The sequence below is a fragment of the Apus apus genome, chromosome 25, assembly GCF_020740795.1.
Source record: "Apus apus isolate bApuApu2 chromosome 25, bApuApu2.pri.cur, whole genome shotgun sequence".
NCBI classification, from domain to species: Eukaryota; Metazoa; Chordata; class Aves; order Apodiformes; family Apodidae; genus Apus; species Apus apus.
Window position 1 is genome coordinate 387,533 of NC_067306.1, and position 25,412 is coordinate 412,944.

The 25,412-nt window shown below is 56.8% G+C and overlaps 4 protein-coding genes across 12 annotated transcripts in view; all 4 read right to left on the bottom strand.

The window, feature by feature from the left end:
* Nucleotides 1-10: 10 nt before the first annotated feature.
* COASY (Coenzyme A synthase) lies at nt 11-4,151 on the bottom strand. Of its 3 annotated transcripts, none has more exons than XR_007891615.1 (10): nt 3,491-4,151; nt 2,970-3,184; nt 2,640-2,771; nt 2,267-2,456; nt 1,768-1,832; nt 1,386-1,470; nt 679-776; nt 445-591; nt 145-264; nt 11-102 (listed from the first exon to the last, which is right to left on the bottom strand). XR_007891615.1 is itself a non-coding variant. In XM_051640120.1 (9 exons), the coding sequence occupies exons 1-9, from the start codon at nt 4,095-4,097 to the stop codon at nt 208-210; spliced, it is 1,596 nt and encodes a 531-aa protein (XP_051496080.1). In that variant the 5' UTR covers nt 4,098-4,151; the 3' UTR covers nt 11-207. The 3 variants fall into 3 exon arrangements, 1 of the variants encoding a protein (XP_051496080.1); XR_007891614.1 differs by having other exon boundaries at nt 11-109; XM_051640120.1 differs by having other exon boundaries at nt 11-264.
* Nucleotides 4,152-4,402: 251 nt separating this feature from the next.
* Nucleotides 4,403-6,252, bottom strand: HSD17B1 (hydroxysteroid 17-beta dehydrogenase 1). The gene is given in 5 exon segments (XM_051640515.1): nt 4,403-4,677; nt 4,751-4,934; nt 5,086-5,179; nt 5,275-5,454; nt 5,615-6,252. Coding segments are annotated over 5 exon segments (990 nt in total). The 5' UTR covers nt 5,976-6,252; the 3' UTR covers nt 4,403-4,506.
* Nucleotides 6,253-6,341: 89 nt separating this feature from the next.
* NAGLU (N-acetyl-alpha-glucosaminidase) lies at nt 6,342-10,247 on the bottom strand. The gene is made up of 6 exons (XM_051640514.1): nt 9,806-10,247; nt 9,507-9,654; nt 9,243-9,389; nt 8,961-9,046; nt 8,465-8,721; nt 6,342-8,254 (listed from the first exon to the last, which is right to left on the bottom strand). The coding sequence occupies exons 1-6, from the start codon at nt 10,204-10,206 to the stop codon at nt 7,038-7,040; spliced, it is 2,256 nt and encodes a 751-aa protein (XP_051496474.1). The 5' UTR covers nt 10,207-10,247; the 3' UTR covers nt 6,342-7,037.
* Nucleotides 10,248-11,386: 1,139 nt separating this feature from the next.
* Nucleotides 11,387-25,412, bottom strand: part of ATP6V0A1 (ATPase H+ transporting V0 subunit a1) — a 28,731-nt gene continuing 14,705 nt past the window's right edge. For 2 of the 7 annotated variants that reach the window (XM_051640547.1, XM_051640545.1), the window contains exons 16-23: nt 24,921-25,137; nt 24,247-24,354; nt 23,470-23,544; nt 21,013-21,120; nt 20,444-20,461; nt 18,932-19,049; nt 18,306-18,477; nt 11,387-13,008 (exon numbers count right to left, since the gene is read on the bottom strand). In XM_051640547.1, the coding sequence (XP_051496507.1) occupies nt 12,915-13,008; nt 18,306-18,477; nt 18,932-19,049; nt 20,444-20,461; nt 21,013-21,120; nt 23,470-23,544; nt 24,247-24,354; nt 24,921-25,137 (910 nt within the window). In that variant the 3' untranslated portion in view covers nt 11,387-12,914. The remainder of the gene's footprint in view (nt 13,009-18,305; nt 18,478-18,931; nt 19,050-20,443; nt 20,462-21,012; nt 21,121-23,469; nt 23,545-24,246; nt 24,355-24,920; nt 25,138-25,412) is intronic. The other 5 variants (XM_051640550.1, XM_051640548.1, XM_051640551.1 and 2 more) reach the window with 3 other exon arrangements.

The window sequence follows — 25,412 nt, forward strand, 5'->3', positions numbered from 1 at the left end:
GACACGCGCGGAGGGAGCGGCCTCTTTACTGACACGGGGGGCGGGGCTGGGGGCGGGGCTGGGGGCGGGGCCCGGGCTCCTCCCCCGCGGTCTCGCTGGCGGCGGGACGCGGGACTCGGGACGCGGGACTCGGGACGCGGGACTCGGGACGCGGGACTCGGGACACGCAGCGCTGCCTCCCGCCCCGCCGCTGCGGGACCCGCGGCCTCACGGGCTGCGCCGCTGGCTCAGGCGCTGCTGCAGGAGCTCCCAGGCCTTCTCCACCTGCCAGAAAACCCACAAGGTGCCACCTCAGGGCCCAGGACGAGCTGGGGATGAGGCCAGGAGTGGCACACGAGGGCCCCGCGGTTCCTGTCCCTTCCCGGCTGCAATTACATCCCCGCGCCCCTCGTGGCACGAGGCCCTCCCCCCGCCCCTGGTCCCCCAGGCAGAGCCGGGGCTCACCTGCTTGCGGGTGACGTGGGGCTCCCAGAGCGTGCTCAGCACCACCTGTGACTGCTCCACCCTCTGGCTGTTGGTCACCTGGCTCTGCAGCCGCCTGCGAGCGGCCGCCTCGCTCAGCCCGTCCCGGGCCATGATGCGCTTCACGGCCTGGTGGGACCAGAGGGGACGCTCAGGTGCTGCTGGGGCTGGGGGCCCAGCCCCGGCACGAGGGAGGGGCCACGGGGCATCTCCCACCTCCTCCTCGGGGATGATGGCTGTCCACACCTCATGGACCATGTCTTGCCAGCCAGCCTCCAGCAGCACAGCAGCGTCCAGCACACACACGGCCCTTCCTGGGGAACGAGGACATGCCTCATTATCTGGCAATGGTGAGGATCCTTGGGGTCCAGCCCCACCAGTCCCCTCATGCTCATGGAGTCACACCTTCCTGCAAACTGGCAGCACAGAAGCTTTGCTGCTGAGCCAAAAAACCTCATGTAGAAAAGAGAGCAGCAGGCAGAGGCTGTGTTTGCTTAAAGGGCTCACACGGACAGCAGGTCTCCTGGGAATGGCAAGCCAGTGCCTCCAGGCAAATGCCTACTGAGCTACCAACAGCATCTCTCAAGAGCTGGAAAAATACCACTCCTGGAAGGAACACCCACCATGCTCACTGCTGGGGCACTATACCAAAACCAAACTTGGAGTGGTGTGGGAAGGAACAAGCAACTTCCACCCTCCTTCAGTCGGAGCCTGGGATAAGCCTGGCCCAGGGGAGCAGAGGGGTTTGCTCAGGGATGTGCTGGTGACTCTCCTCATCAAGCTGCCCAGCAAAGAGGGGACTCTGAGCATGGTAAGTGCTCATGGTGCTGCCGAAAGCAGCTGATTCCTGGGGCTCAATGTACTGTACAAAACCATGCACCCAACTCCCACCTTTGTGCTGAGACTGGAGCCACCCCAGTTACCTTGAGCCTCTGCCTCCCTGATCTGCTCCTTGACCATCCGGGCTATCTCGGGCCACACAATGTCCGTAAGACTCTTCAGCCGCTCCTAGGAAGGACCACAACAGGGTTTGGTGACTTGCCCTCAGAACCCCCAGGCAGCCACCCAGGGGATGGCTGGTGACAGAAGACAGAGGACACTCAGAAAGAGCGGGGTGCTGGGCCTGGCCCACTGCCTGCTGCTAAGCACAAGGAACACTTCCACACTTCCCAGTGCTCCCACGGCTGCTGACAGGGCCAAGGCTCTTTTTCCTGTTACTTTCCTCAGTTGCTGCTGCAAGAAGCACTTTGCCAAGACCCACCCACAGCACAGCCTGGTCTGTGACAGTCTCTGTGCTGCTCTTACCTGGTTTCCAAACACTTTGGCCCCAAGGACTTTCCTGTTAATTGTCCCATCTTCATTCACGATTTCTGCAAGAGAGAAGCAGAACAGGCTGTGGAGGAATGAACCCAACTCATTTCCCTGCACAGGCCAAGGTCAGAGGGAAAGGATCCCAGCAAGGGGCTCCCAAAGGGACCCAGAGAGGAACTATAGGACCTGGGCTGGCAGTTCTTCACCTTACCCCAGGAAAGGACAGGGAAGAGCTTTTCCTAGGCAAGCAGCAGCTTGTCACCTTCCACACCAGTTTACAGTAGCTTGGATGTGGGACACACAAGACTTGGGGGAAGCAGGAGATTGCCCTGCTCAGGCCCAGCTGTCACTGAATCAGCCACTGAGCCCCATGGGGTGGTGGGGAGCCCAAAACCCACAGAGAGGAGGAGCGGGTGCTCCCTAGGACACCAGGTGAAAAGCACAGCCCTCCCTCCCCTGCTCCTCCCAGTCCTCCCTGCAGCAGCAGCTCTACCTGCCCCAAAGGCTGCCACCACCTGCTCGTAGGCAGGACCTCCGGGGACATAGACAGCGTGGCCCAGCTTGTCGGCGTCAATGAGGAAGGCTCCCAGCTGCCCCAGGAGTTTGGCAATGGAGCTTTTCCCACTCCCAGTTCCTCCCGTCAGGCCGATCACGTAAGGGCGCAAAGGCAAGGCAGGGCCTTGCTGCAGGAAGAAGGAAAGGTGTTGCCAGCAGATGGAGGACGTGGGCTCTGCTGGGGAAAGATCCTGACCACTCAGCCTGGAGATGGACATAGAAGGTCCTGGCCCCGCAGAGCAAGTTCCCCTGAAACTCATCCCCCCCCAGCAGGGGCTGAGCTGGCTCTGCAGCTCCCTGAGCCCCCTCACCCGCGGGGGCCGCAGCAGCGTCCCCAGCAGCCTCTGCCTCAGGCTGGAGGAGCTGATCTTCTCCTCCTCGCTTGGACTGTGGTCAGGGTCCTTCATCAACAGGATCTCATAGAGAGTCAGCTCGGGGAGCCCCTGCAGGAGAAGAGAGACCCAAGGGGTGTCACTGGGGGGGAGGGCAGCAGAGGGGAGGGGGCTCAGGAGGAGCTCAAGACCTGAACAAAGCAGCACAAACAAGGCCACGGCAGCCCCCAGCATCCCCACGGGGCAGCTCCGACCCTGTGAGGGGCACATTCCCAGCAACCAAGTGATAGGAGCCTGTGCAGGAATTACATTTTCAAGTCTCTTCTTGTTCACGGCCTCCCCTCCCCGGCGGGTCTCCTCGCTGACCACCAAGCACTGCAGGTCGGGGTCCGTGATGGAGGGGCCATAGGGGTCGACCAGAGGCACGATGTCGTAACGCAGCGAGGGCTTCACGTCCTCCAGGAACTCGCGCAGCTTCGCCGCCCGCAGCTCGTACGGCTCGATCAGCTCTGCTAGGACCTTGTCTGCCAGGGGGATAAGCCAGAACGTGTCAGTGTAGCAAGGGAGCAGCTGCAAAGCGAGACCAGGACATGGGACAAAATCCACGGGTGACTCTGGGGGGTGCCTCTGGCTCCCCTGGCTCCTGCTGCACTCTCAGCCTGTGTCTGCATGCCAGGTCCCCACCATCAGCCAGGTGCTTTGGGTGTGTGGCTGCCAGGACCCCTGACTCCACGGGGACCCCAGACCCACTTTCCAGCAGCGAGCTGACCCCTTGGCCCCACACCAGCAGCAGGACCGGCCACCCCCGGCTCCCCCTGCCCGGGACTCACGACGGAGCAGGTCGCCGTCGGCCACCCCGGCCAGGAGCCGGTGCTGGGCCAGGAGGCAGCAGGCGCTGAGCAGGAGGCGGTGGGCGCCGTGCAAGCGGTCAAAGGTGCCGCCGACCGCCACGTCGGAGAAGTCGGGGAGAACCGCATCGGGGGCCGCGCCGGGGTCCTCCTGGGCGTCCTCCTGCGCGTCCTCGGTGCCCAGCAGCAGCGCGGGCAGGCGCGGGGGGCAGCCGTAGGCGGCGGCGGCCAGTTGCTGCAGGCCGAGCTGGACCGGCCCCGGCGGCCCCGGCGCCTCGGCCGCGCTGGCCAGCAGGACGGCGGGCGGGCGGGCCAGGCGGCGGCCGGGGCCCAGCAGGACGCGCAGGTCCAGGCCCGGCTGCGCCGCCGCCGCTCCGTACAGCGCGGCCAGAGCGCGGAGCAACGCGGGGCCGGCGGGGGGCGCGGCGGGGGGCGTCCCGGGGCCGGCCAGGCGCAGCCCCGGCTGCAGGTGCACGTACAGCGGCCCCGCCACCAGCCCCGCCGCCGCCGCCAGCGCCGCCGCCGCCCGCCCGGGCAGCGCGGCCAGCGGGGCCGTCAGCACCAGCAGCCCCGAGCCGAAGGGCGGCATGGCCCCGCCGGAAGCCGCCGCCGCCGCCCCGGAACGTGCCGCGGGCTGGGACCGCCCCCCGGAGGGCCCGGCCGAAGTCCCGGTGCAGAGGGGGAAGGAGCCGTCCCGGTGCTCCGCCCGCCGAGGGAGGAGACGGACAGACCCGGCCCCCCCCCCGGCACCTCCGGGCACAGCCCCAGGTGGTCCCCGCCAGCCCCCCGGAGCACGGGCGGATCGCGGGGCCACCCGCGGGATCCCGGGGCAGAGGCGGGGAGTGAACCCCCGCCAGGGCCGGGCAGGGCTGGGCGAGAGAGACGGAGCCGGGAGCCGCGCGGCTGCAAAGAGCTTTATTGGCGACACGGGGGGACCGAGCCCGCTGGCCGGGACGGACGTGGCAGGGCGGGGGGTTCGCAGCCTGGTCCCCCCGGGCTCAGGGCCGGTCCCCGCCGGCCTCGCCGCCGCCGAACACGAAGTCGTGCATGGCCCGGAGGAAGGTGCGGCCGTCGGGGCTGGCCAACCTCAGGCGGCGGAGCGGGGCCAGGAGCTGGGTGGTCACACAGCGCAGGGGTGGGCAGGGGGTGCCCATGGCCTCCAGGAACACCTGGCACCGCAGAGGAGTCAGGCCCGGCCCCACCGCCCCCCGCGGCACCGACCCCCGTCCCGCGGGGACTGACCTGCAGGACCTCCTCCACCTCCTGTGCCGAATCGCGGAGGAGGCTCTGGCAGTGCCGCAGGTACCGGCGGTAGAGGCCCCGTGTCTCGGCGTCCAGGCCCTGCAGCTCGCAGCTCTCGGGGTGCGGGTGCTGCAGGTTGTCCATGAAGCTGGTGTTGACGGGTCCACACTCCACCAGCGTCAGGCTGCGGGCGGGAACGGGGAACAGCTCTGAGCAAAGCGCCCGTCCCGAGGGACCCCTGTCCCGGCACCACCCCTCCGTCCCGGCACCCCTCCGTCCCGGCACCCCTCCGTCCCGGTGCCGGGGGGGAGGAGCGCTGCCCCGCTGGCGCTCACTGGATGTTGAAGGGCCGCAGGACGATGGCCAGGCTCTCACACAGCCCCTCCACCGCAAACTTGCTGGCGCAGTACACAGAGTTGAAGGGCAGCCCTGGGGTAGAGCGGCAGCCTGAGCACCTGGGTCCCTTCCCTGCGGCTCCCTGTGCCACAGGGTGCTGGGGGTCCCGCCGCAGGGCAAGGTCCCACCTTGCAGCCCCCCAATGCTGCTGGAGACGAGGATCCGCCCGGCCCTGTGGCGCTTCATGCCGGGCAGGAACGCCTGGATGGTGCGGATGACCCCAAAGAGGTTCACGTCAAAGACAGTTTTCATGGCCTGGTCAGAGCAGATCTCCAGGGGTCCCATCAGTCCCACCCCCGCATTGCAGACTGCTGGGCACAGTGCTGGTGAGCCACTGCAGCCCCCCTGCGTGCCCTGGCACTGCTGAGGTGCCAGAAGACAGGAATATGGGGGCTCTTGCCCGGTGATGGGCAGGTGCCCCTCAGCACCCTCAGCACCCCCACCCCCTGCCCTGCTGCAGAGCTGTACCCAGCACATCCAGCTGCTGCTGCTGCACCTGCTGTGCGACGGCTGCCAGCGAGCAGGGGTCTGTGACATCGAGCTGCAGGACCTCCAGTGTGTCGGGGCAGCAGCCCCCCAGCTGCTGCAGCAGCCGCTCACCCTTGGCCAGGTCACGCATGGTGGCAAACACTGGGGACAGAACACGGCAGTGGAGACACCAAGCTGCTCAGCCGGGCCCCAGCCCACCCCAGGCACTGGCTGGAGACCCCCAGGGTGCCAGACCCCCTTTACCTTTGAACCTGCCTGCGCTGTCGGCCGCCAGGCGCGCGGCCAGGCCCAGGCCGATGCCCGAGGAGCAGCCGGTGATCAGCACCGTGGTTCTCGCCATGGTCGGGCTGTGGCGGCCCAGGGGCTGCGCTGCTTAAGAGGGCTGGGAGGGGGGTTCCCCCGCCCCCTGCCATGGGTGTTGTGTCTGCTGCCTTATCTCAAGGCCCCTCCGCCCACCTCCCTGTGCCTTGATGCTCACACACCTGCTGGGATAAAGCACCCACGGAGCCAGGACCCCCCCAACGGGAGTAGGCTCCGGGGTCAGCACCAGTCGTGCCGTGCTGTGCCAGGCTCCCTGGCTGCCAACACTCATCTGGCAGCACATTTTTCCTGTTCTGCCAGCTCGGGGCCCGAGCCCCCCTCCTCTGCCCCCTGTGTCACAGAAGTCCCAGCTAGGGAGAGGAGATGGACACACGTGGGAGATAAGTGCACTCCACAGCATTTAATGGCTCCGCAGGCTGGCAGCACCACAGCCAGGCTCTGCCTGGGCCACAGCTGGGCTGCAAAGGCCTAAAAAATCCCTGTCTTGGGGAGTGTGGCCCCAGCAGCAGCGCAGCAAGTGCCACAGTTTCTTCTGATACCAAAGGCACAAGTGTGGCTGGGGCTGTGCAGCAGTGGGTCCCTGCAGGCACTGGGGTCCATGCGACAGGGAGACCCAGGACCCCATCAGGGGTGAGGCCGGCTCCCCTTGGCAGGGGCTGCTCTGGTCCCACCACCACTGCCACCTCCCTGGCTGCTTCTCTGCCATCACTGCCCTTGCCAGGCAGGGCCCCACAGCAGGAACACGTGCCCTGTTCCTCTGCACAGTCCCAGCTCCTGCCAGGTTTCCAGCTGGGAGCAGCTCTAGCCTGGGGCAGCCCAGCTTTCCCGGGGACAGGCTCAGTGCAGCCTGGCATGGCTGAGAAGGGCACAGGAGGGGTCCGTGGGGCACAGCCTGTCCCCAGTCCTGCCCAGGCTGGGGAATGATGGGTCCAGGCTGGCCAGGGTCCCCCAGCACTCTGTGCCTTCATCCCAGCAGGGCCAGGATGCAACTGCCAGGCCAGGAGTTGTGGGAGCCTGGACACAGGAGGGTGTGTGGTCTCTGTTCTCCCTCCTGGGGGAGATTCCAGAGGCATGGCCAAAGTCATGCCAGTCCAGCCCGGCTGCGCCACAAGGCACTGGGGTAGTATTTGAGGAACAGCTTCCTGGAGATCTCCAGCGTGTCCCCAGCTGGTGTGACTGGGTAGCGCTTCTGGTTGTAGACGAAGCCTCTCTCCACCTGGAAGACAGCCTGGTTGAACTGGTCCTGGTGGAAGGGGTTGCCCGAGTTCAGGCTCTCCACCAGGGCAGAGACAAAGAGGCTCCAGCGCACGCCGTAGTAGTCCAGCACCAGCCCCCCCAGCTGCTTGTTGGCATAATCCAGGATGTTCCCGCTGGGCCCCCAGAGTGTCACCTGGTTCCGGGCATTCAGCTCGTACTGCTCAGCCTCCTGGTCGCTGGTGGCCATGGCACGGGCGCTCTCCAGCCAGCGGCCCAGCAGGAAGAGGCTGTGGCTGGAAAGGAGGCTGTCCAGCTCTGGGAGCAGGTCATAGACCAGCACGCCACCGGCCGTCAGCAGCTCCGGCAGCGCGTGGCTCTGGAAGGCCTGGCGCAGGCTCAGGTAATAGTCGCCCACCAGCTGCTGGGCCGCCTGGCGCGTCACGTCCACCAGGTCATAGCGGAAGGTGGGGCTGGAGCCCAGCTGGGCGCTGGCGCTCAGCAGCAGGCGCCAGGCCTCATAGACATCGCTGGCGTTGTACCACAGCTCGGTGTCCATGCGCAGGGAGGGCCGGCGCACCAGCGGGCTGCGGTTGTGGTTGACGCAGACACCAGTGCAGTTGTAGACGCTGCGGAGGAGCAGGCGCCAGGCAGCGGCCGCGGCGCCGTTCGGGGCACCATATCGGCGCTCGGCATAGCGGGTCACCCAGCTGGGGAGGTCGAGGGGCTCCTGGCGCCAGCCCAGCTCATTCATCAGCTCGTACACCATGTCATTCTGCTCAATGCCCTCAGGCACCAGCCCCGTGCCCACCATGGTGGAGTTGGGGAAGCGGCGAGCAGCAAAGGGGCCACGGTTGATGGCCTCCACAGTGCCAAAGAGGCCATGATTGCCCCCGAAGTTGTGCAGCATGCACCAGATGAAAGGCTGCCCGTAGAAGGACTCTGTCCACTGATAGACAGGCTTGGACTCAGCAAAAAGGTCGAGAACGATCATCCTGCCGAGGGGAACACCGTGCAGCAGCGCCCGCACCTGCGCTGGCTGCCAGAAGTCCGGCTGGTGCTGGAAGAGCCAGCCCTGCATCAGCCACAGCGCCTCGGGGTCAGCTGGGGAGAGAGTGTAGGGGTGAGGTCCTCTTCAGGCAGACTCCAGTGGCCCAGTGAGCATCCTGTGAGGTCCTGGGGCCACGCACCACCCCTCTCAGAGGAGGCTTCGAGGGTGTGGCACCAGCCGGGTCTGCTGAACACAGGCAGCTCCATGCTCATGTGGGACCCACAGTCACCTTTCCCCCCCGCCGCCCTCACACACCGACCCACCTCCTGCCATCGACCTGAAGACAGCGTTGCTGACCCTGGAGAGATAGGCAGGGTCAGAGGAGAGGGGGGTCATCTCGTTGAAGGTGTCGGCGCTATAGACGTGGTCTGTGTCAAACTCCTTGATCAGCTCCTTCAGGAAGAGGGTGCCGATTACCTGGAACATGGGGTCCTCGGGGTCCAGCAGGTAGGTACATGAATAGGTGCAGTCAAAGTGGCTCCAGCCCCCAAGGCGAGTGGCATTGACACGTGGGAAGACCCTGGGCCAGAGGGCAGAGATGGGCATCACGACAGGACAGGACTACCATGTCCCTGCAGGGACAGAGCAGCCTCGCAGGGAAGCCACAGGAGGCCTGGAAGCTGCATTGGCCCTCAGAGAGCCCTGTGGCAGGCTGAAGATGAGACCCCAGGAAGGGCCTGGGGCTGAGACAGTGGGGAGGGGCCTGCAGCCAGGGCTGATCTGCCCCGTGGGTCTGTGAAGACATCAGGCGGTACCTACCGGAGAACCCCCTGGGGCACGTGGCCCGCGAAGGCTGGCAGCACCGTGGTCATTCCCAGCGAGCGCATCCTTTCCACAATCCGGTACTGGGAGAGAGAAGGGAGGGAATGTGGGGAGAGGAGCCCCCATCTGCCTGTGAGGGGCCCCTGGGCACTGCGGGGGCTTGGGAAAGGGAGCAGTGGTCCCCAGTGCCCTGTGAGGGCCATCTCAGCCTGGAAGACCAGGGCAAGGGGTTGCATGGGTCTGCCCCAGGCAGGCGGGCAGCCCCGGTGCCCCAGGTACCTGCAGGTAAAGTTGTTTGAGGTGCCAGGCGGGCGGCAGCGGCCCTGCCCAGCCGCGGAGGTTCCCCATGCGGTTCCAGGCCAGGAACGCCGGCCCGGTGAAGTACGTGTCGATCTCGGACTGGTTGAGGCCCAGGGAGCGGTAAACCTGCGCAGGGCGGGGGGCTCAGCTGGCCCCGGGCATCCCTGCCACTGTCTGCTGCCCCCGCACTGCTTGTTGCCCCCTGCCCCACCTCCCTGCCCCCGCCCCCGCCCCGTACTCAACCCGCTGCCAGGCCGCCTCCTGCCCCGCAAAGGCCGGTGCCAGGTTGATGCCGTTCAGCGCCATCCAGTCGATCTCCCGCTCCCAGCGCGCCCAGTCCCACCAGGCGTAGGAGTAGCTCTGGGTGCAGGCGTTCTGGTAGTACCGGTACCTGCGGGGAGCGGGCAGGAGGCTGCGGGCTGGGCTCCCCGCTACCGGCCCCGCTCCCGTCACATAAAGGGCACCTTGTCCCGGGCTAACGAGGCGTGAGCAGCGCCCGGCCCCGCGCCCGGAGCTGCCCCGGGACCCCGCAGCCCCGTTACCTGCCGGGCGCGGCGACGCGGATCTCGTTCCGCAGCCGGGGCAGCGGGTCGGGCAGGCGGAGCTGCGCCCCGGACCAGGAGATGTGGCAGCCGCAGAAGTCGCGCAGGTACCGGTAGAGGCCGGCGGCCGCCGCCACGCCGCTGGAGCCGGTCACGGCCACGGCCACGGCGGTGCCGGGCGGCGATCGCAGCCGGTACGTGTCGGTCCCGCTCGCCGCCAGCCCCGGCTCCACCGACAGGGCCACGGCGGCAGCGCGGGGGCCCAGCAGCCGCCGCGCCAGCGCCCGGACCGCGGCTTCCTGCCGCGCCTGCCCCGCGCCCGCCCGCGCCGCCGCCACCAGCAGCAGCAGCAGCGCCAGCCCCGGCCCCGGCCCCGGCCCCGGTCCCCGCCGCGCCGCCATCGCCGCTCCCAGCCCCAGCTCCGCCGCGCTCCGCCAATCGGGGCCCGGCGGCGGGCGGGGCTGGCCAGGCCGAACGGGTGGCGGGCGGGGCCGGGCCGGTACCGGGAGCGGGGCGGAGCTAGTTCCGCGGGAGGGTCGCGGCCCCTGGGCCCGCCTGGCAGCCGGAGCGGAGGGACCGGGACGCGGGGCTGCCCGGGGCAGCCTAGGCGGGCGGGCAGGGCTGGTACCCGGGGCTGCCCACCCCGGGGCCGCTGCGGGCCCTCCCCGCCCCCTCTGGGTGCCCCGCAGGCGCCGGAGCTGGTACCGGGGGCTCGGGGTGTTTTCAGATCTTGTTTTCCACTCGTGACGGCTCCTCACCCGCGGGTGGACCCGGGCCGCGGTGGTCCCGAAGCACCCACCAGCCCGAGGGAGCGGCCGTGCCCGGCTCCGGGATCCCGGGATCGACCGAGCCCCGCCCCGGCCGCCAGGGCGCGCTGCAAGACCGGCCGCGCGGGGCCCGGGGCTCCCGGGGCCGCCAGGCGGGAGCGGTGCGAGGGCGGGAGGGGCCGGCAGCCCCGGGCACAGCCCGCAGCCCCGGGCACAGCCCGCAGCCCCGGGGACCCCTCTGCTCCTCTGCGGGCGGGAGGACGGGGGGCAGCACGGACCCGCTTCCCCCCCCAGGGACACGAGGAGACGGGAACACCGCATCACTGGGCTGCAACAACCTCGAAGACAAAATCGCCAACCCCCGAAACCTCCCTTCTGCTCCTCCCGCACGTGGGAAAAGCGGCTCAGCCAGGTCCGGCCCTGCAGGAAAGGCCTGAGTAAACACAGCCCTCCGGGGGGGGAGCAGGGCAGCAGCCCCCAGCTCACACAGTACCCACGACACTCGGGTTTAATCCAGCCTTGGCTTTTCCTCCTGCGGGAAGTTAAGGGTTTATCTGGGCAGGCCAAAGGCTGCAGGACAAAGTGGCCCTGGCTCAGGATGTCAGCCAGGGCTTGATAAGCCCAGAGACATTTCAGCCAAGGCACGGTCACACCAGTCTCATTTTACAAACCAGCTCTGCCCACCCCATCAGACTGGCCATCAAGGTGACAGATCCCAGGGCAGGAATGCTGAAGGTCCCAGCTCCCCCCCGGCAGCTTTTGGGGCTCTGCTGGGAGCACCCCCAGAGCATGCAGGGAGACAGAGGCCACAGCATTTATTTTGCAGTTAGTTTAATTTTTACAGTGACTGTCAGCAGTGCCTTTCACCCGGGCAGCAGGATGGGTGTCACTGCTCCACTGCAGACAAGGTTTGATTCTGCCTTTTGCTCTGCTAAGACGGTTGTAAACACACACCACGTCTGCCTGTAAACACAGCGAGACCCCTGGCACAGCACAGGGACCCCCTGCTCCCTGCAGTGCTCACACATCTCTCACTTACTTTTAGGCAGCTCTGCACTGCGTGGCATTCCGGGTTACAATTATATTCTCATTATAGTTCTTATCTGATAATATACAAATACTTCAGGTCCACTGTGACAATTGAACACGACAGTTATACACAGCACTAACACAGACACCACTGCTCCTGCAGCCACATCTAGTTGAGGAGGGTAACAAATTATTCACATCTTGCACAGGAGAAAAAGGAACAGCTATTGTGGGGAAACACCACTAAGACCCCACTGCCATGGGACTATGTTGGCAAGACTCAGCCTCTGCTCCCCTCCATGGGCTCCTTCCACCCCGAGCACACGTGGCAACACATGTCACTGGAACCTTTGCAAAAGCCAAGTCCACAGGGGCATTACCTGGATGTGCCTCCAGGATTCTGCAGCCTCATGGCTTTGGATTGAAACAAGAAACCCAAGAAGTTTCACTGCCAGCAGTCAATACCTGAGATGAGTCTGCACCCTGGCTTGTCCCAGGCTGCAGCAAGACAGCCAAACCCCCAGGCCTGAGACCCCCCTTTTCACTGCTGCCTCTAGAAAAAAGAGCTGGAAGGGGCCTTTGCTGCTGGACTTGGGGCCTTGCCTGGGATATGAGTGTGGGTGCACAGTTAAAAGAGCATCTCTTTTCCATGGAGAATGGAACAGCCTTTCTTGCAAGGACAAGGTGTTTCTCCATCACTGGAACAATCAGCCACCATACACTTAGTCCTACCCCTTCAAACTGGCTCCTCAAGCCCCAGCCACAGTTCAAAGAGGTGAATCCCTGGATGGGATGAGACATCATTCTGGTCAGATTAAAACATGGCATGTGGAAGCTCTGGAGGTAGGAAAATCAATGCCCTGGGTTGTTGACTGCCCACTGCTCACTGTTTGTTTAATCAGAGGCAGACGCATGGAATCCATGTGGAAAACTTTCCTAAAACCCCTCTCTGTCAAAGCCAGCTCTGTGCAAGCTGCTGTTGTCAGCCCGTTCCTCCACGTGCTCGTATGCCCGCTCAGCCACGGCTGCATTTCTCTCCCACTGCCCTGATGAGCTTGCCAGGGGATCCACAACACAAGGACACGACCACACACCACGCTCAAGCACTCCATGCACTTACTATCTTCAGGGGAAACCTAAGGAACAAAAAGCGTCACTTGTTACCCAAGAATGTTAAAGCTTTTGGCTCTCAAACACCATGGGAACACTCAAGGGGGCTGCAATAAGTTACTTTCACTGTGGGGGGTGACATGCAACTCACACACAGGGGACAGGGCTAAACACACAGCAGGTAACACTGCTTGAGGGGGGTCTTAGTCTTCAAACCTCCCTTCACGGATGGTATCAAAGGAGAAAGGGAGAAACTTGAATCCAGTGCCAGTGTAGAACTTGTTCTGGAACTCGATCCTGTAAGAGAGGGAAGGGTGATTGTTCATTAAAAAGGCAGTTCTCAGAGATGAGTTACCAATTAGCAAGAACTCCATTAAAACTACAATTCTTGACTATAATAAAAAAAATCAAGCTTTAAAGAGGAAATAGTGGTAGCACCTCTTTTGGCACCAACCCCACATTTTTGTTAGATGTTTCTGTAGCACAGCAGAAAACTGCCCAGGTCCTTCGATCCCACCGCACGGGCAACAACAGGCAACCAAAAAATAGGGTGAACTCCCCAGCTGTGGTATCAGGGGGAGATCACCTCAGAGCACAGAGCATTTCCTGTAGGATCACATTGCTAAAGCTCACATTTTAGCTAGAACAAACCTCAGTCATATGATGCTGTGCTCAGACTTCCTCCATCAGCCACTTCTGCATATTCACTTCAGCCTATTTGGTTTATCCCCACACGAACACTTCTGCTGAGCTAGAGATGTTCCTGTTGTCTCCAGCTGAACATTAACTAAGCCCTGTTTGCCTGCTTCCCCTAATGAACTCACTTTAGAAAAAGAATTATTCTAGAGAACAGCCCAGTAGTCAGCAACAGCCAAATAGGGAAAGAAAAAAATAACCCCATGATTCACAGTGAAAACAAGCACAGTGTTCACAAGCCTCATGAGAAACACTTTTCCACTGCACAATCCACCAAAAACCTGAAGTCTCTGTAAGAATCAAGTGTCAGCAATTGTAGAGCAATTTAACACAATTCAGAAGCATTTTACTGGAGCACAAAAAGGCAGATTCAAATTATTTTTTTCCAAATTGGGAATCATGGCAAACTCCAGAGCTGCTGGTATTTCAGCTGGCAAAAAGTAGGGAACAGCAGAGCTCAGAGAAACAGCTTTCTGCTCCTGACTTCTGCTGCCTGTTTATGCAGATAAGCAGACTTCCCTGCAGAGGAATCCCTAGGATGAGCAGGATTTTCCATGTGGGAGGAAGGGCTCCTTGCCAACATGCTCCAGTTTTTCAGGAACCCTGATAATCTCCATCTGACTCAGTAACTATTCTGTGAGCAAAGGGAAGAGGCAGAGGCCTGGGTATCTGAGTCACACAGAACCCTCTGTAAATGAAATTTTAACCCTGATGATTAACTGTTCCAGCTGGCCTTGACATCTGAAAGCTCCTTTTGGACACACTCAGTTACAACTGGCCACAACTGGATGCCTCAACCTCGAGGAGAGGCTGTTGTAAGGTTAGGGAACTAATGAAAAAAGTTTATGTAACCAAACAACCATGGCTTAAACATTCTGTGTGTTTTTTCTGCAATTGTCTGCAGGAACATCCAGAATCCAAGGTCCTTTTTTGGTATGAGACACTGCTGCTCCCAGGATCACCCTCTGTCCAGTGTACCCACCCTACTGCTGAACTTTGCTCTCTGTCTCTCCCACCACTGATCAAGTTCTGCAGAAGAATTTACTAGACAGCTAGCACTGCCCTGTAAACAAACAGGCTAGAGAGCTTTCTGGCAGTCAGCATTAAAGAAAACCCACTCTTCAGCTTTTTTTGTATGAATAATTAGCTTGTTTGCTGGACTGTAGTTATGTGGATTTTCCAATCCAACAGTCACAGAGTATCCACCCACGCTGTGGAAAAGGAGGCAGCTCCCCAGTCCTGTGGGAAGCAGCTGCAGGGCCAGTGGTCAGCAGGAACCCCGATGTTGATCTGGTACAGGTGCAAATTCCTTTTGGCCTTTGTGTTCTTCCAGTCATGTGCAGGCCTGAGGGGGGCTGTGGTTCAGGGCACCCACGGGGGAGGGCAGGTGCAGCTCCTGCAGCCAGAGAGCAGCAGGGGGGCTGTGCAGGGAGCCCTGCCCAGGAAGGACAGCAGGGACCTCACAGTGCTCACTGCGCTGCCTTTTCGGCGGCTGCACCAGGACAAGCTCTGGCTCTTGACCTTACAAAGACAATAAAATTCTGGCAAGCAGTGGGGAGCTGGACTTCACCACACCCGGATGGCAGCTGCCCACGCTCCCGGGAGGCTGCGGCTCTGCCGGCACCTCCCTCACTGCCTCAGACCCATCTCACTGCCCCCAAGGGGCTGGAGCTCATTCTGGGGATGTTCCACAGCTCAGGCAAATCACGATCAAGAGGAATCATGTTTATGTCTGTCTCACATATGGCCACGCTGAGGGGCTCGCAGCTGGCAGGGAGGCTGCTGACACACCAAGCAGGAGAGAACAGCCTGGAACCTGCAGCAGGAGCAGCCAAAACGACCCCCTGTTCTTGCCAAACCCACAGGGCTGGCCAAGGCCCCATGGCTGGACTGAGACTGCCTGAGACACACACTTGGGTAACCAGAGTGAACAACGTGGTCTGACTGCTCCACACCCTGGCACTGAAGCCTCTACACCACGATGCTCACTGCATCAACCTCTATCCTCCAGAGCAGCACGAACTCCACTCTTTGCTGCTCTAAATTAACCTGATTTGCTTTGCATTATGCCTACTGCTGTGCATTCTTTCTAGCTGTGGCCTGGTCCTGGGACATATTCTAGGGAGAATAGCTTCCAATTCCAGATCAGGCCTAAAAATGAGCCTAAAATGCTGTTTCACACAGGAAAACAGCTCCACTGAAACCATATCCCTACATCAACCCATGATGTTGGGACCCTACTTTGAATCCAGCTACAAACATCTCCTTTTGGGCAAAGTCTGTGTTTGCTCACATTAGAATTGCTGACCAGCTAAAAACCCCCATAAACTACTTTAATCTAAACATTCATGTCAAGCTGCATTACTGAAGAGCAAACAGAAAGGTAAAATATGTCAAAACAGCAACGTTGCAGTAAAAGGACTGAACAGCACCAGGAGGGGCAGAGCTCAGGCAGCTCCTGAGCTCCAGGGCTGTGACATGCCTGCAATCCTGGCAGTACTCAGGGTGCTTCCTCCACCCCAGAAAAGCCCAACCTGCTGAAAGAATGCACACGTTCTGAAAAAGCAAAAAATAAATCTTCACTTGAGACTGATAGGCAGAGCACATGGCACAAGCTGTGCTTTTTTTCCTCCTCCTTTCCAGGAAGGCTGAACCACCCACACCTTCAGAATTCCTGATAGGTGACTCTTCTCCCACAGCCAGAAAAACCTATCTGCTCCTCCCAGGACAACTGTATTTGACACCCCAACCCCCCCCCCTCAGCGTTCCCCCCCGCCCCCGCCTCTTTCTAAAAAGGGAACACCTACCCCTGGAAACATCCTGGTTTTGCATTCGAAAGCAAAGAGGAATGTCAACAGCATGTTCTTTTGAACAAATGCAGGTGCCTTCCTCTCCACAGTAATAACGAAAATCCAACAAACCAAAATAAATTCTGATTACTTGTAGTCTGAAATAGTGCCTTAAACTTGCCTTTTGGGACCTAAGCTTGAACAGAGTTTCTCTTGCAGAACATACATTGAAGTTTTACAACTCTGAAACACACTTTTAGGGAGAACATGACTGCTCCAGCTGTGCAGCTCCCCAGCTGTGACCTGTGTGCTGTCACTGCCCAGTGACACATCTGCCCTTGACACAATTCCAGACAACTTTAAATCACCCTTAGGAGATAGCCTGGCAATGTGAAAGCCACCTCTTGGCTGAACTGCAGCCTCCTGGTCCAGAAACTCTGTGTCTGAGAGTGCAGTTTGGGGTTATTACCAAGAGACAGGAACCCCAGAACACTTTCCTCTCTTAGCCCATCCCCTTGGGTAAAAAGAGAACACCAGAGCCTGGCAAGGAAAGAAGCTGTTCAGAGCTGCTCATCTACTGCTGTTCAGAGATGTGCCACACAGCACTAACATCCAGAGGACAAGACTTTGAAAATCCATTAATTCAGCCAAAAATTGCAATCAGAAACACCACAAATGGAGTCAGAGCTTCTGCTCACTCCCTGCTCCCCAAGCTGGGTGTTGTCCCATGGGACAGGGACAGCAGGGTGAGGATGAAGAAACACCAGCCAGGCAGCAAGAAGCACTCAAGTGACTGGTATGAGGATTTCTAGGCTGGATGCCAGGAAAAAGCGGAGAACCATCCAGCAGCCATTTTCAGCAGCAGTCCCCTGGGCACAAGATGGGGAGGCTCCACTTGGTGCTACAGAGACACTCCAGCCTGCAACTTAGGCTGTCAACAGGCAAGGCAAAGGACAAAGTTTCCCTTCCCCAGAAGTAGGGGAAAAGTGCAAAAAGGCTGATTTTTCTTTTTTTTCCTTCCTTTTCTTTTAAGGCACTGGCTTCCTTTTTCAATCACAGAACTGCTTTTACAGAGTGCTCACAACCTTTTCCTCCCATTTAAGACTGACTATTCCTTGGGAACTTCAAGGGACTTCACTTTCTTCTTCTGACCTACCAGGAAAGAAACTTCCTGAAGAGATGGCAGCAACTAGCAGAAGCTGGAGGAGAGGTACAGACAGACCCTCATCCACTTGAGGCTGCAGAGAACCCTGGGTGAGCAACCCCCATTCCCATGTGGCTCCAGTGATCCCACTAGAGCTCAAGCCAGGGAGTCTGAAGTGGAACAATGAGCACTTGTAAACATGGATTAGAGGAAGTTCTTGAACACTTTCCACACTTGGCTGCAGGGAAAGTGATGGGCTCTCTAGCGAGCAATTCCCTCTTATTTACTGTCTGTCTGCAGACACAGGAGCTCAAGAATCACAGGAAAGGGGCTACAAAGCATCAGCCAGTCAGACCAGCAAGAAAGAGTTACTGTTCCACAGTTCCCTGAAGGGCAGACAGGCAAAGCTGCCCTTGTGCAGGGCAAGGAGGAGCTAGGCCATGTGAGGGAAACTGCAGTCAGTAGCTACTGCACATGAAGGAAAACATTAGAACCAGGCAACAGACCAAAGCATAGAACAAAAAAGCTCGACTGAGAGGACTCCCCAACACAAGCAGGCTCAGCTGTCTAGCACAGCCTTCCCATCCCACTGTTCACAAAACTTTAGTCTATCTGATGTTTAAGCAAAGATCAGTTATCTCCATAATTTCTAAGCAATGTTTACAATCAGGAGAGTGGTTTATGTCTGCAAGCAAGACTGAAATCTGGCCCTGTTAAAGACTGTCTGCTGTCAGAGCACACCTGCTGCAGGACACGTGGATGTTTGGTGGATCTGTGACACTCCAGCACTTCTGAACATTGCTAATCTTGGCTCAGTATTACCCACTGCCCCGAAATTATAGCCTCACTTTCCTATGCAAGGATCAATACAATCTTCTAGAAGATCAGACGTCTCCACAGTCCCAGTGACTCCAGCTTTCGTGCTATGAAGAGCTTTGAAGTTTCTGCATGTTGCAGTAACTCACCAGTGCAAGCGAAGAGCATGGAGAAAGGCAGAAAGCCCCTCCATGACCAGGAGAATTGCTACTGTCAGGGTAGCAAAAGCAGCAAATACGAAGAAGAGGCCAAAGGCTCCACCCAGACTCCTCACGCTGAGGCCAACGTGGATCACCATGGTCCAGAGCACCTCCGAGAGCTCTGCCAGGAGAGAGGGGAGAAGGGGCTCGTTGCAGCACACTCAGAATGGAAGGTTGCTGCAGTTTACTTAGAAAACAAAAACTGAAGTCGCGCAAACTCCCATCACAATGAGATGGGAAACTCCAGAAGGACAACAGCTTCTGCAGCCCAAACATCAGGACATGGCCTCTGACTGTCAAACAGGGCAGGTTCCTTGCTCAGCAGCTCTTTGCTTTACTTGGTGCTTTCAACTCCATCCCTCCCCCCCAACCCAGACAGCTTTGGCAGTGCTATGCAGGTTGACACCGGTGTTCAGGCTTCATTAGTCCCAGCTACTGCACACACAGCCCTGTCCTCCAGCAGGGCCTGGCAGTTGAGCTCCAACAAGGTGACCTGCACTCCTGCCTCTCCCCTACCACCCTCCCAGGGTGACCAGAGACACGGATCCAATCTCCATCCCACAGGGAACACTCACGTGCGTGGGCTAAGCTGAGAGCCCAGAGCCTCAAGTAGGAAGCCGTGTTTGAAATGCAGCCCAGGCAGTACTCAATGGTGTGGATGGCCTGGTACACCACGGTGTCCCCGAAGTCAAACTGCAAAGAGAGCAGAGAGTGAGGAGCTGCAAGCCCAGGGCTGGCTGGGGGACAGGGAGGGACACGCTGCCTGCTGCCACCACCACAGACACTACCTGGAGCTCACTGACACTGTCTTCTCCTGGTTTAGCACATCAGTTTCATAAACGAAAAATGCATTATCTGGGTTTGCTAGGTTTTGTAGAACAACAGCTCACTGCTGCAGCTTGATTATTGTTTTCACATTCTGTTGTATGAAAGGAAGGAATTTCAAATCCAGCCATTGGCTTTGCCAGGAAAAGACTGTTCAGCAACAACATGGTGCTCGTACAAATTCACTGGTCAGTGGTACGTGCCTCTATGAGGAAGGAGACAGTATTCCAAGCCAATACTGCCTCTATGCCTTTGCTACAGGATCACAAGAACACTTTGCAAGATGTGAACTTGCCCTTTTTGAAAGCAAAAACAATACACAAAGCCATCTTGAAAAAGTCACATCTATGCACCATTCATTGGCGAAGTCTCTGTGTCTTGGTAATTTTTTGAAATAATAATAAAATAACTTATAAGGAAGTCTGCCATGTAGGACAGTTTCTTACTCTGCAGCTTGGGAAAACATTCCCTACATTTTGGATTTTATCCCTGCTTCAGAAACTGCTCATATTTAAGTGAACATGATGTTCTAAACTTACTTACTAATGCTCTAAGCATGCACAGAAAGCTATTTTTATCCTTATTTCTCTCCTAGTATATCCAGGGCAATAAATCTTTCAAACAATTAAGCTAAACTAGCTGTCAAAAGCCTAATTCTTTCTCCACAGAACTGTGCAGAGTTCTTTACTAAAGCCTGCTGCAGGGGACAGCACCACCTCCCAATACACATGGCAGGTCAGCCTGCAGTAAATGGGACGTGATAAATATTTACACAGTGACAATTTTCTGGAGAGAGTTACCACCACGCTGGGGAGTGGGAGAATGGCAGGGTTGCTGTGGCACAGTGCTTGCATGCTGGCAACAACCAGTACTATCCTTAAAACTGCAGAGAGTTTTTTGGAAAAAAAAAAATATCTCTAAGCAGTTTGTTGCAGAGCAGAATTACCAAAGACACAACATAAAGAGACTTCTTCAGAAGTTCAAAAGCTTTTCAGTTGCAGACTTGCAGCTTCACAGCTTCTCAGATAAACTAAGAAAGATCTGCAGACAGGGGGTATGACAAACAAGCTGTATAGATGAGGCAATTAAAGGCCTGTTAATGGGCATGTGTGTATGAAGAATTAAAAATGGCATGTAATGTGTCACTAGGCAGATCTTTTGGAAAACAAGATGTCATGACATAACATGTTTAACTCAGCGTGTTTTACACCAACGGGAGATGGCCCAGGTACACAGGGAGGCAAAGCTGGCTGTAGTCTTACCACCTCATCCTCTGTAGGCTTGAAAACACAAGTTTACATTTAGTGCAGCATCTGGATCACAACATTAATCACCAACACATCCAGGAACTCCCTCCTAAACGTGACACAATAAAGCAGTGACATGTCACCTGCCCTATGGAGACGGCCGGCCCTGGAGAGCTGCCCACAGGCAGCACAAGGCTGCCCATCCACCTGAGACTGACTCCTGTGCTTCTCTCCCAGAGGTAAAGCAAAGCAATTGCTATTACCCCCAAGCCAGAATGAATATATAGGCATTTCACTGCTGCAGAAGGCAGCCCATGGCTCCTGGCCACAGCCTGGGAGCTGCCCCTGGGAGTACCGTGCAACCCCCACGGCAGGGGAGGTTGTTTGTAACGGGGACAGGGCCACTTTTCCCTTTATGCACAAGCTCTATTACTTTTCTGGGGCCCTGGGAGTGACTGAGACTCTGTATGAACACACTTCACTGAAAATGTTATTTGAACTGCTTAGAAATCAGTTCACACAGGCAAAACACACCGTCTGTCACCACGTGCAAGGCCCTGCGAGCGAGGATGGCAGGTCCTTACCTCCTCCCCCTCCTCAGAATGGGTAGACAGCTGGTCATGCTGGATGATCTCTGCATCTTCCTCGGTTGGCCCGTTGCCCACCCGGATGCCACCAAAGTTGTGCGTTCCCTAACACGGGCAGAAGAAGAAAGAGCAAAATGTTGTTTGTGCTTTACTGTCAGAGCATGTTTCTTACGACTCCACCTGCAGCAGCTCACAGAAGGAAACAAAACATTGAAGCCCAGGTTAAGCCAGCTGTACAATGCTATAGCCCAGCTTGGATGGGAAAGATGCTGATTCCTGCTGGGGCTGGGAAAAAAAGTCTGTCTGAATGAGTAATTGGTACATTTCTACAAAGTAATTGCAACCCTAAGTAAAACAAAAGGCACATCTCATCTCTCAAGAGGACATTTGCTGGCACTGAGGTGCAACAGCCCAATGTTTTGCCCAGCAGCTGTTGGACAGGACTGAACCCTGCTGCTCTTGTGAAGGACACAAGTCCTACAGCAGAGCTCAGAGCAGAAGGGGCTGGCACAGACACGTGTGCTCCCACAGCCTCAGCTCACCAGCCCCGCCTGGGAACCCGACTGCCCCTCACTCAGAAATCCTACCCTGTGCCAACAGTCCCTTTTACAGAGCTTTGTTCTGACACTCCACATCTGACCCTCAGCCACAATTTCATTGAACAGACAAGAATGATCTGCAAACTGAGTCAGGACTGTGAGGGTCAGGAGCTCCTCTCACCTGACAACTGTCACCACTGCACAGCGACCATGCGAGCTGTGCAGGCCCCCTCCTCTGTGCCCTCCTGCCACCAAGGAAGGACGCACAAACCCCCTCATCATCTGGCACTGCCCTCCAGGAGAGCCTTCATGCACCATAAATGCATACTGGACAATGAATGTTCACTTGTGCATCACTACCTTTAAGTTTCTGTCCAGCAAGCAGCTTGGAGCTGCACAGCAGCATTGCTGTCTCCCTCCACATGCTCCACAGACAGAAAATGTTCCTGACTGATCTGAGGGACTTGGAATTAAGACCTGTGAGCCTGACTCACCGGGGGAGGCAAAATGAAATGCCAGGAATGGAAAGAAAAGCTCTGTGTTAGCTCTGGGCTAACTGGAGGCATCAGGACTGACAAAGTTGAGGGATGGTGATGCCAGCAAGGAGGCCCAACGTCCCCTCACCTGCCTGCACAGAGTTCTGGTGTCCCAGCCAAACAGCTGCTCCAACTTCTTTTAAATGGTTTGTTCTTAGAAACCTACTTTTATTTTAAGCTGAACTAGAAATTTGCCCAAAATGCCAGCTGTGAATTAAAAATTGTCAGTTTTCTAAAAACAAATTAGATAGACATTTACACTCTGAAACTAGAAAGAAAATGGAAAAAAAATATATTTATAAGACAATGTTTTTATTAGGACTTTCAGCATCTTTGAAACATTACAAGTTCCTGATGACCAGCACGAGTGCTCTATTCATGCATTCTAGCCTGTGTGAATTTGCACTTTTGCAGCTTTTCCATCCCACTTGACTTGTGTCTATTCTCTGTGCACTATCCAATCTAAACATGGCTCCAAATGCCCTAATCATTTACTTTATACTTCCAACCACACCTCACACAAAGACCTTCCCTCACAGATTCTGATACTGAGATGCACTTAATACGCTGGATGGATTATGCACAAAAGAACCATTTTGATGTCTGACATTTCCGTGAGACGACTTGAAATGTCATGACAGAAACACTGGCTAACAGCTAAAAGTGCCTCAGAATGCCTTTGACATGGGAGGTGCAGAATGTGCTTCACGTGGCTTGTGAGGTTTAAGCTTCCTTGTCAGGCAGCACTGGCCACTAAAACCAAGTTGAAATGTGCAGTACTGAGGAAGGGACCAAGTTGTGGGAGCTGCTGCACCTCCACTGCTGGGAAGCTCTAGCAGTAAAGGGCTGCCTGTGGGCTTAGACAGAGATATTCAGAAGAAACTCTACTGAGAGGATTTGTTCTGCACAACCATTTTACAATAGCTTGAAGTCTAAGTGCCTGCAGGGGCAGAGGTCTCCAAAGTGCAGCCGTCACTAACCCCAGACACACCTGGCAACACAAACCAAATGGGAACATGGAGGATCCTGATCTATCTTATACAAATATGCAAGAGAAGGAAAAAAGGGGAACTTAACCTGGGGGGATGTGGTAGCAAGGAATTCTTGTGCTGCTCTGCAGGCTCTGATTTCAGCAGCACTCTGCAAAGAAGTGCTCTGCATTCTGTGCACACACAACTACCATCCTTCAGCCTGGTAGTTCTTCCAGAATGTATCGATTTTGCAGAACCTTGCTCTTTCCAAGAGAAAGTGTTTTTCACCCTAAAGGTGCAGTTGTCATTCCCTTTTGAAATTCAGATACATTCCGTGCTCTCTTGATAATTAGATAGAAAGCCAACTCCCATCTTTAAATCCAGCAGGTGATTTTTAAGTCCACTCACTGTTGCAGCCGCTGCTGCCTCTAGTGCCTGCTCGCTCGGGACTGGGCTGACCTGGGCCTCCACGGGCTGCCCTTCCTGATAGTGAATGGAAGAAGAGAGAGGGAGGAGGAAGAAAACAAAAAGAGAAAGGGAGACGAATGGAGGGGACATGGGAGGATGAAAGATGGTCAGAGAAGGGAGAGGGAATGTCTTTAACTGAACTGATCTTTGACTCACTCAACATCCCAAAAGCTGTCTGCCAGGCATGCAGGGAGAAGTCTCGAGCACTCTCGGTGCACGTGTGCCAGGTTCCTGCATTGATACCAAGATACTTTACAGTGCAGTTGGAAACCTGCAGAGCACCCCAGAAGACAACCTCTCACAAACTAACTGCACAGGTCTATTTCCTTTCAATTATTATTTTTTACCATCCAAACTGCTTTAACAGGATGGCTGATAACTCTGCCACCCAATTAAGCTTTATATTGTCAGCCCAGCGAAAGCACAATCCAAGTGCATCCAGCAACTACTCAGTCTTCCTCAACAAAGACCAAGCCAGATACGTTGGTTTTATCATTACCAATATACAGGTTTTTTAAAAGCACATTTCATGCTGGATCCAGATCTGAGAAGCCAGCAGGCAATACTCTGTCTCCAGTAAAACCCACCTGCCTTTACGCCTAACGTTTTACAGGTCACAGTGAGGAGTGAACCTACGTATCCAGGATCAAGACAGAGAACGTGGCTTTTCAACTGTTCTTAGTTTTCATATTGAAAAGAAAATAAATAGTCACCCACCAAGTGCTTTCTCCTCAAATACTGATGGCGAAGGACCAGGGGTTTAGCTACCAGCATCCATGGCACACACAGCAACGCCACCACCACGAGGAAACACTGGAACCCTTGCTGTGAAAGAAAAAAGTCTGAGGTGATGCAGGGGCAGCCCCTGCCCACACAGCCCAGCACGACTCCAGGGGACACAGACACTTCCCTATCTCTCTTTCCTCCTGCAAGAGCAGGATGTGCTGCACTGAGTGCCTGCCTGCAGCTGCCCTGTCTGATTGAACACAGCATTTAATACTGATACTTGTTTAGATTAAGGAAAAAAAAACGAAAGATTCTGCAGGGAATGACAGTTTGGCAGCTGTCTGATAGTGCTGGGATGAAGGGGCCTTAGTGCCTTAGCTAAGCTCAGAGGCACCACACTGCAGATGCAGGACAATATTCCTGATCACTTCCCACTATTTGTCTGGATCCAAATGCTCTGGAGCTACAGCTGACTTATGGTCAGACAGATTTAAATTCCTGGTATAGGGATTATTCCTTCCTTCTGCACTATTACATAGAGTCAGGCTTTGGAAATTATCACAGAGAAAATAGTTTCACACTTGATTTCACAATTATTGTAAAGTCAATGAAATACTCTTAATATCATGAAGAATCTCCAATCTTATTCCACCCAAGGCACCCACCTGCCCTTTATAGAGCATCTTAATACTGGTGTCAGAATAGGAGAACAGAAACATGTTGATAAAATGTATTAAAAGGCTTGGTGCCTCCTTTGAGGTGTGAGCATCGTAGGCTGTCCACTTGTAGAAAATGAGAATAACAAGGTATCCAAACAGGGATGACATGAAAATCATTTCTGGAATAAATCCCAGGTATATGTTCAGTGGCTTCTTAAAATAGCTACAGAAAAAAAAAAAAAAGAGAGTTTAGAATGACAGTTGGTTAGCATTAGGCACACGTGGGGCAGCAGCTTTCAATGAGAACATGAAGAGCATCTTTGGAACAAAACTGCAGGGGCTCAGCCTTTCAGCAGTAGCTGGGGCTTAAAGACAGTGAGGGTCTGACACGCACAGCACACCTGTGCTGCACCCACCCCTCAGTGGGTGATCTTGGGCAGCTCCTGCATCTTCAACCTGCACACACATCCCACACAGAGAGGGTCCCCCCACCCATGA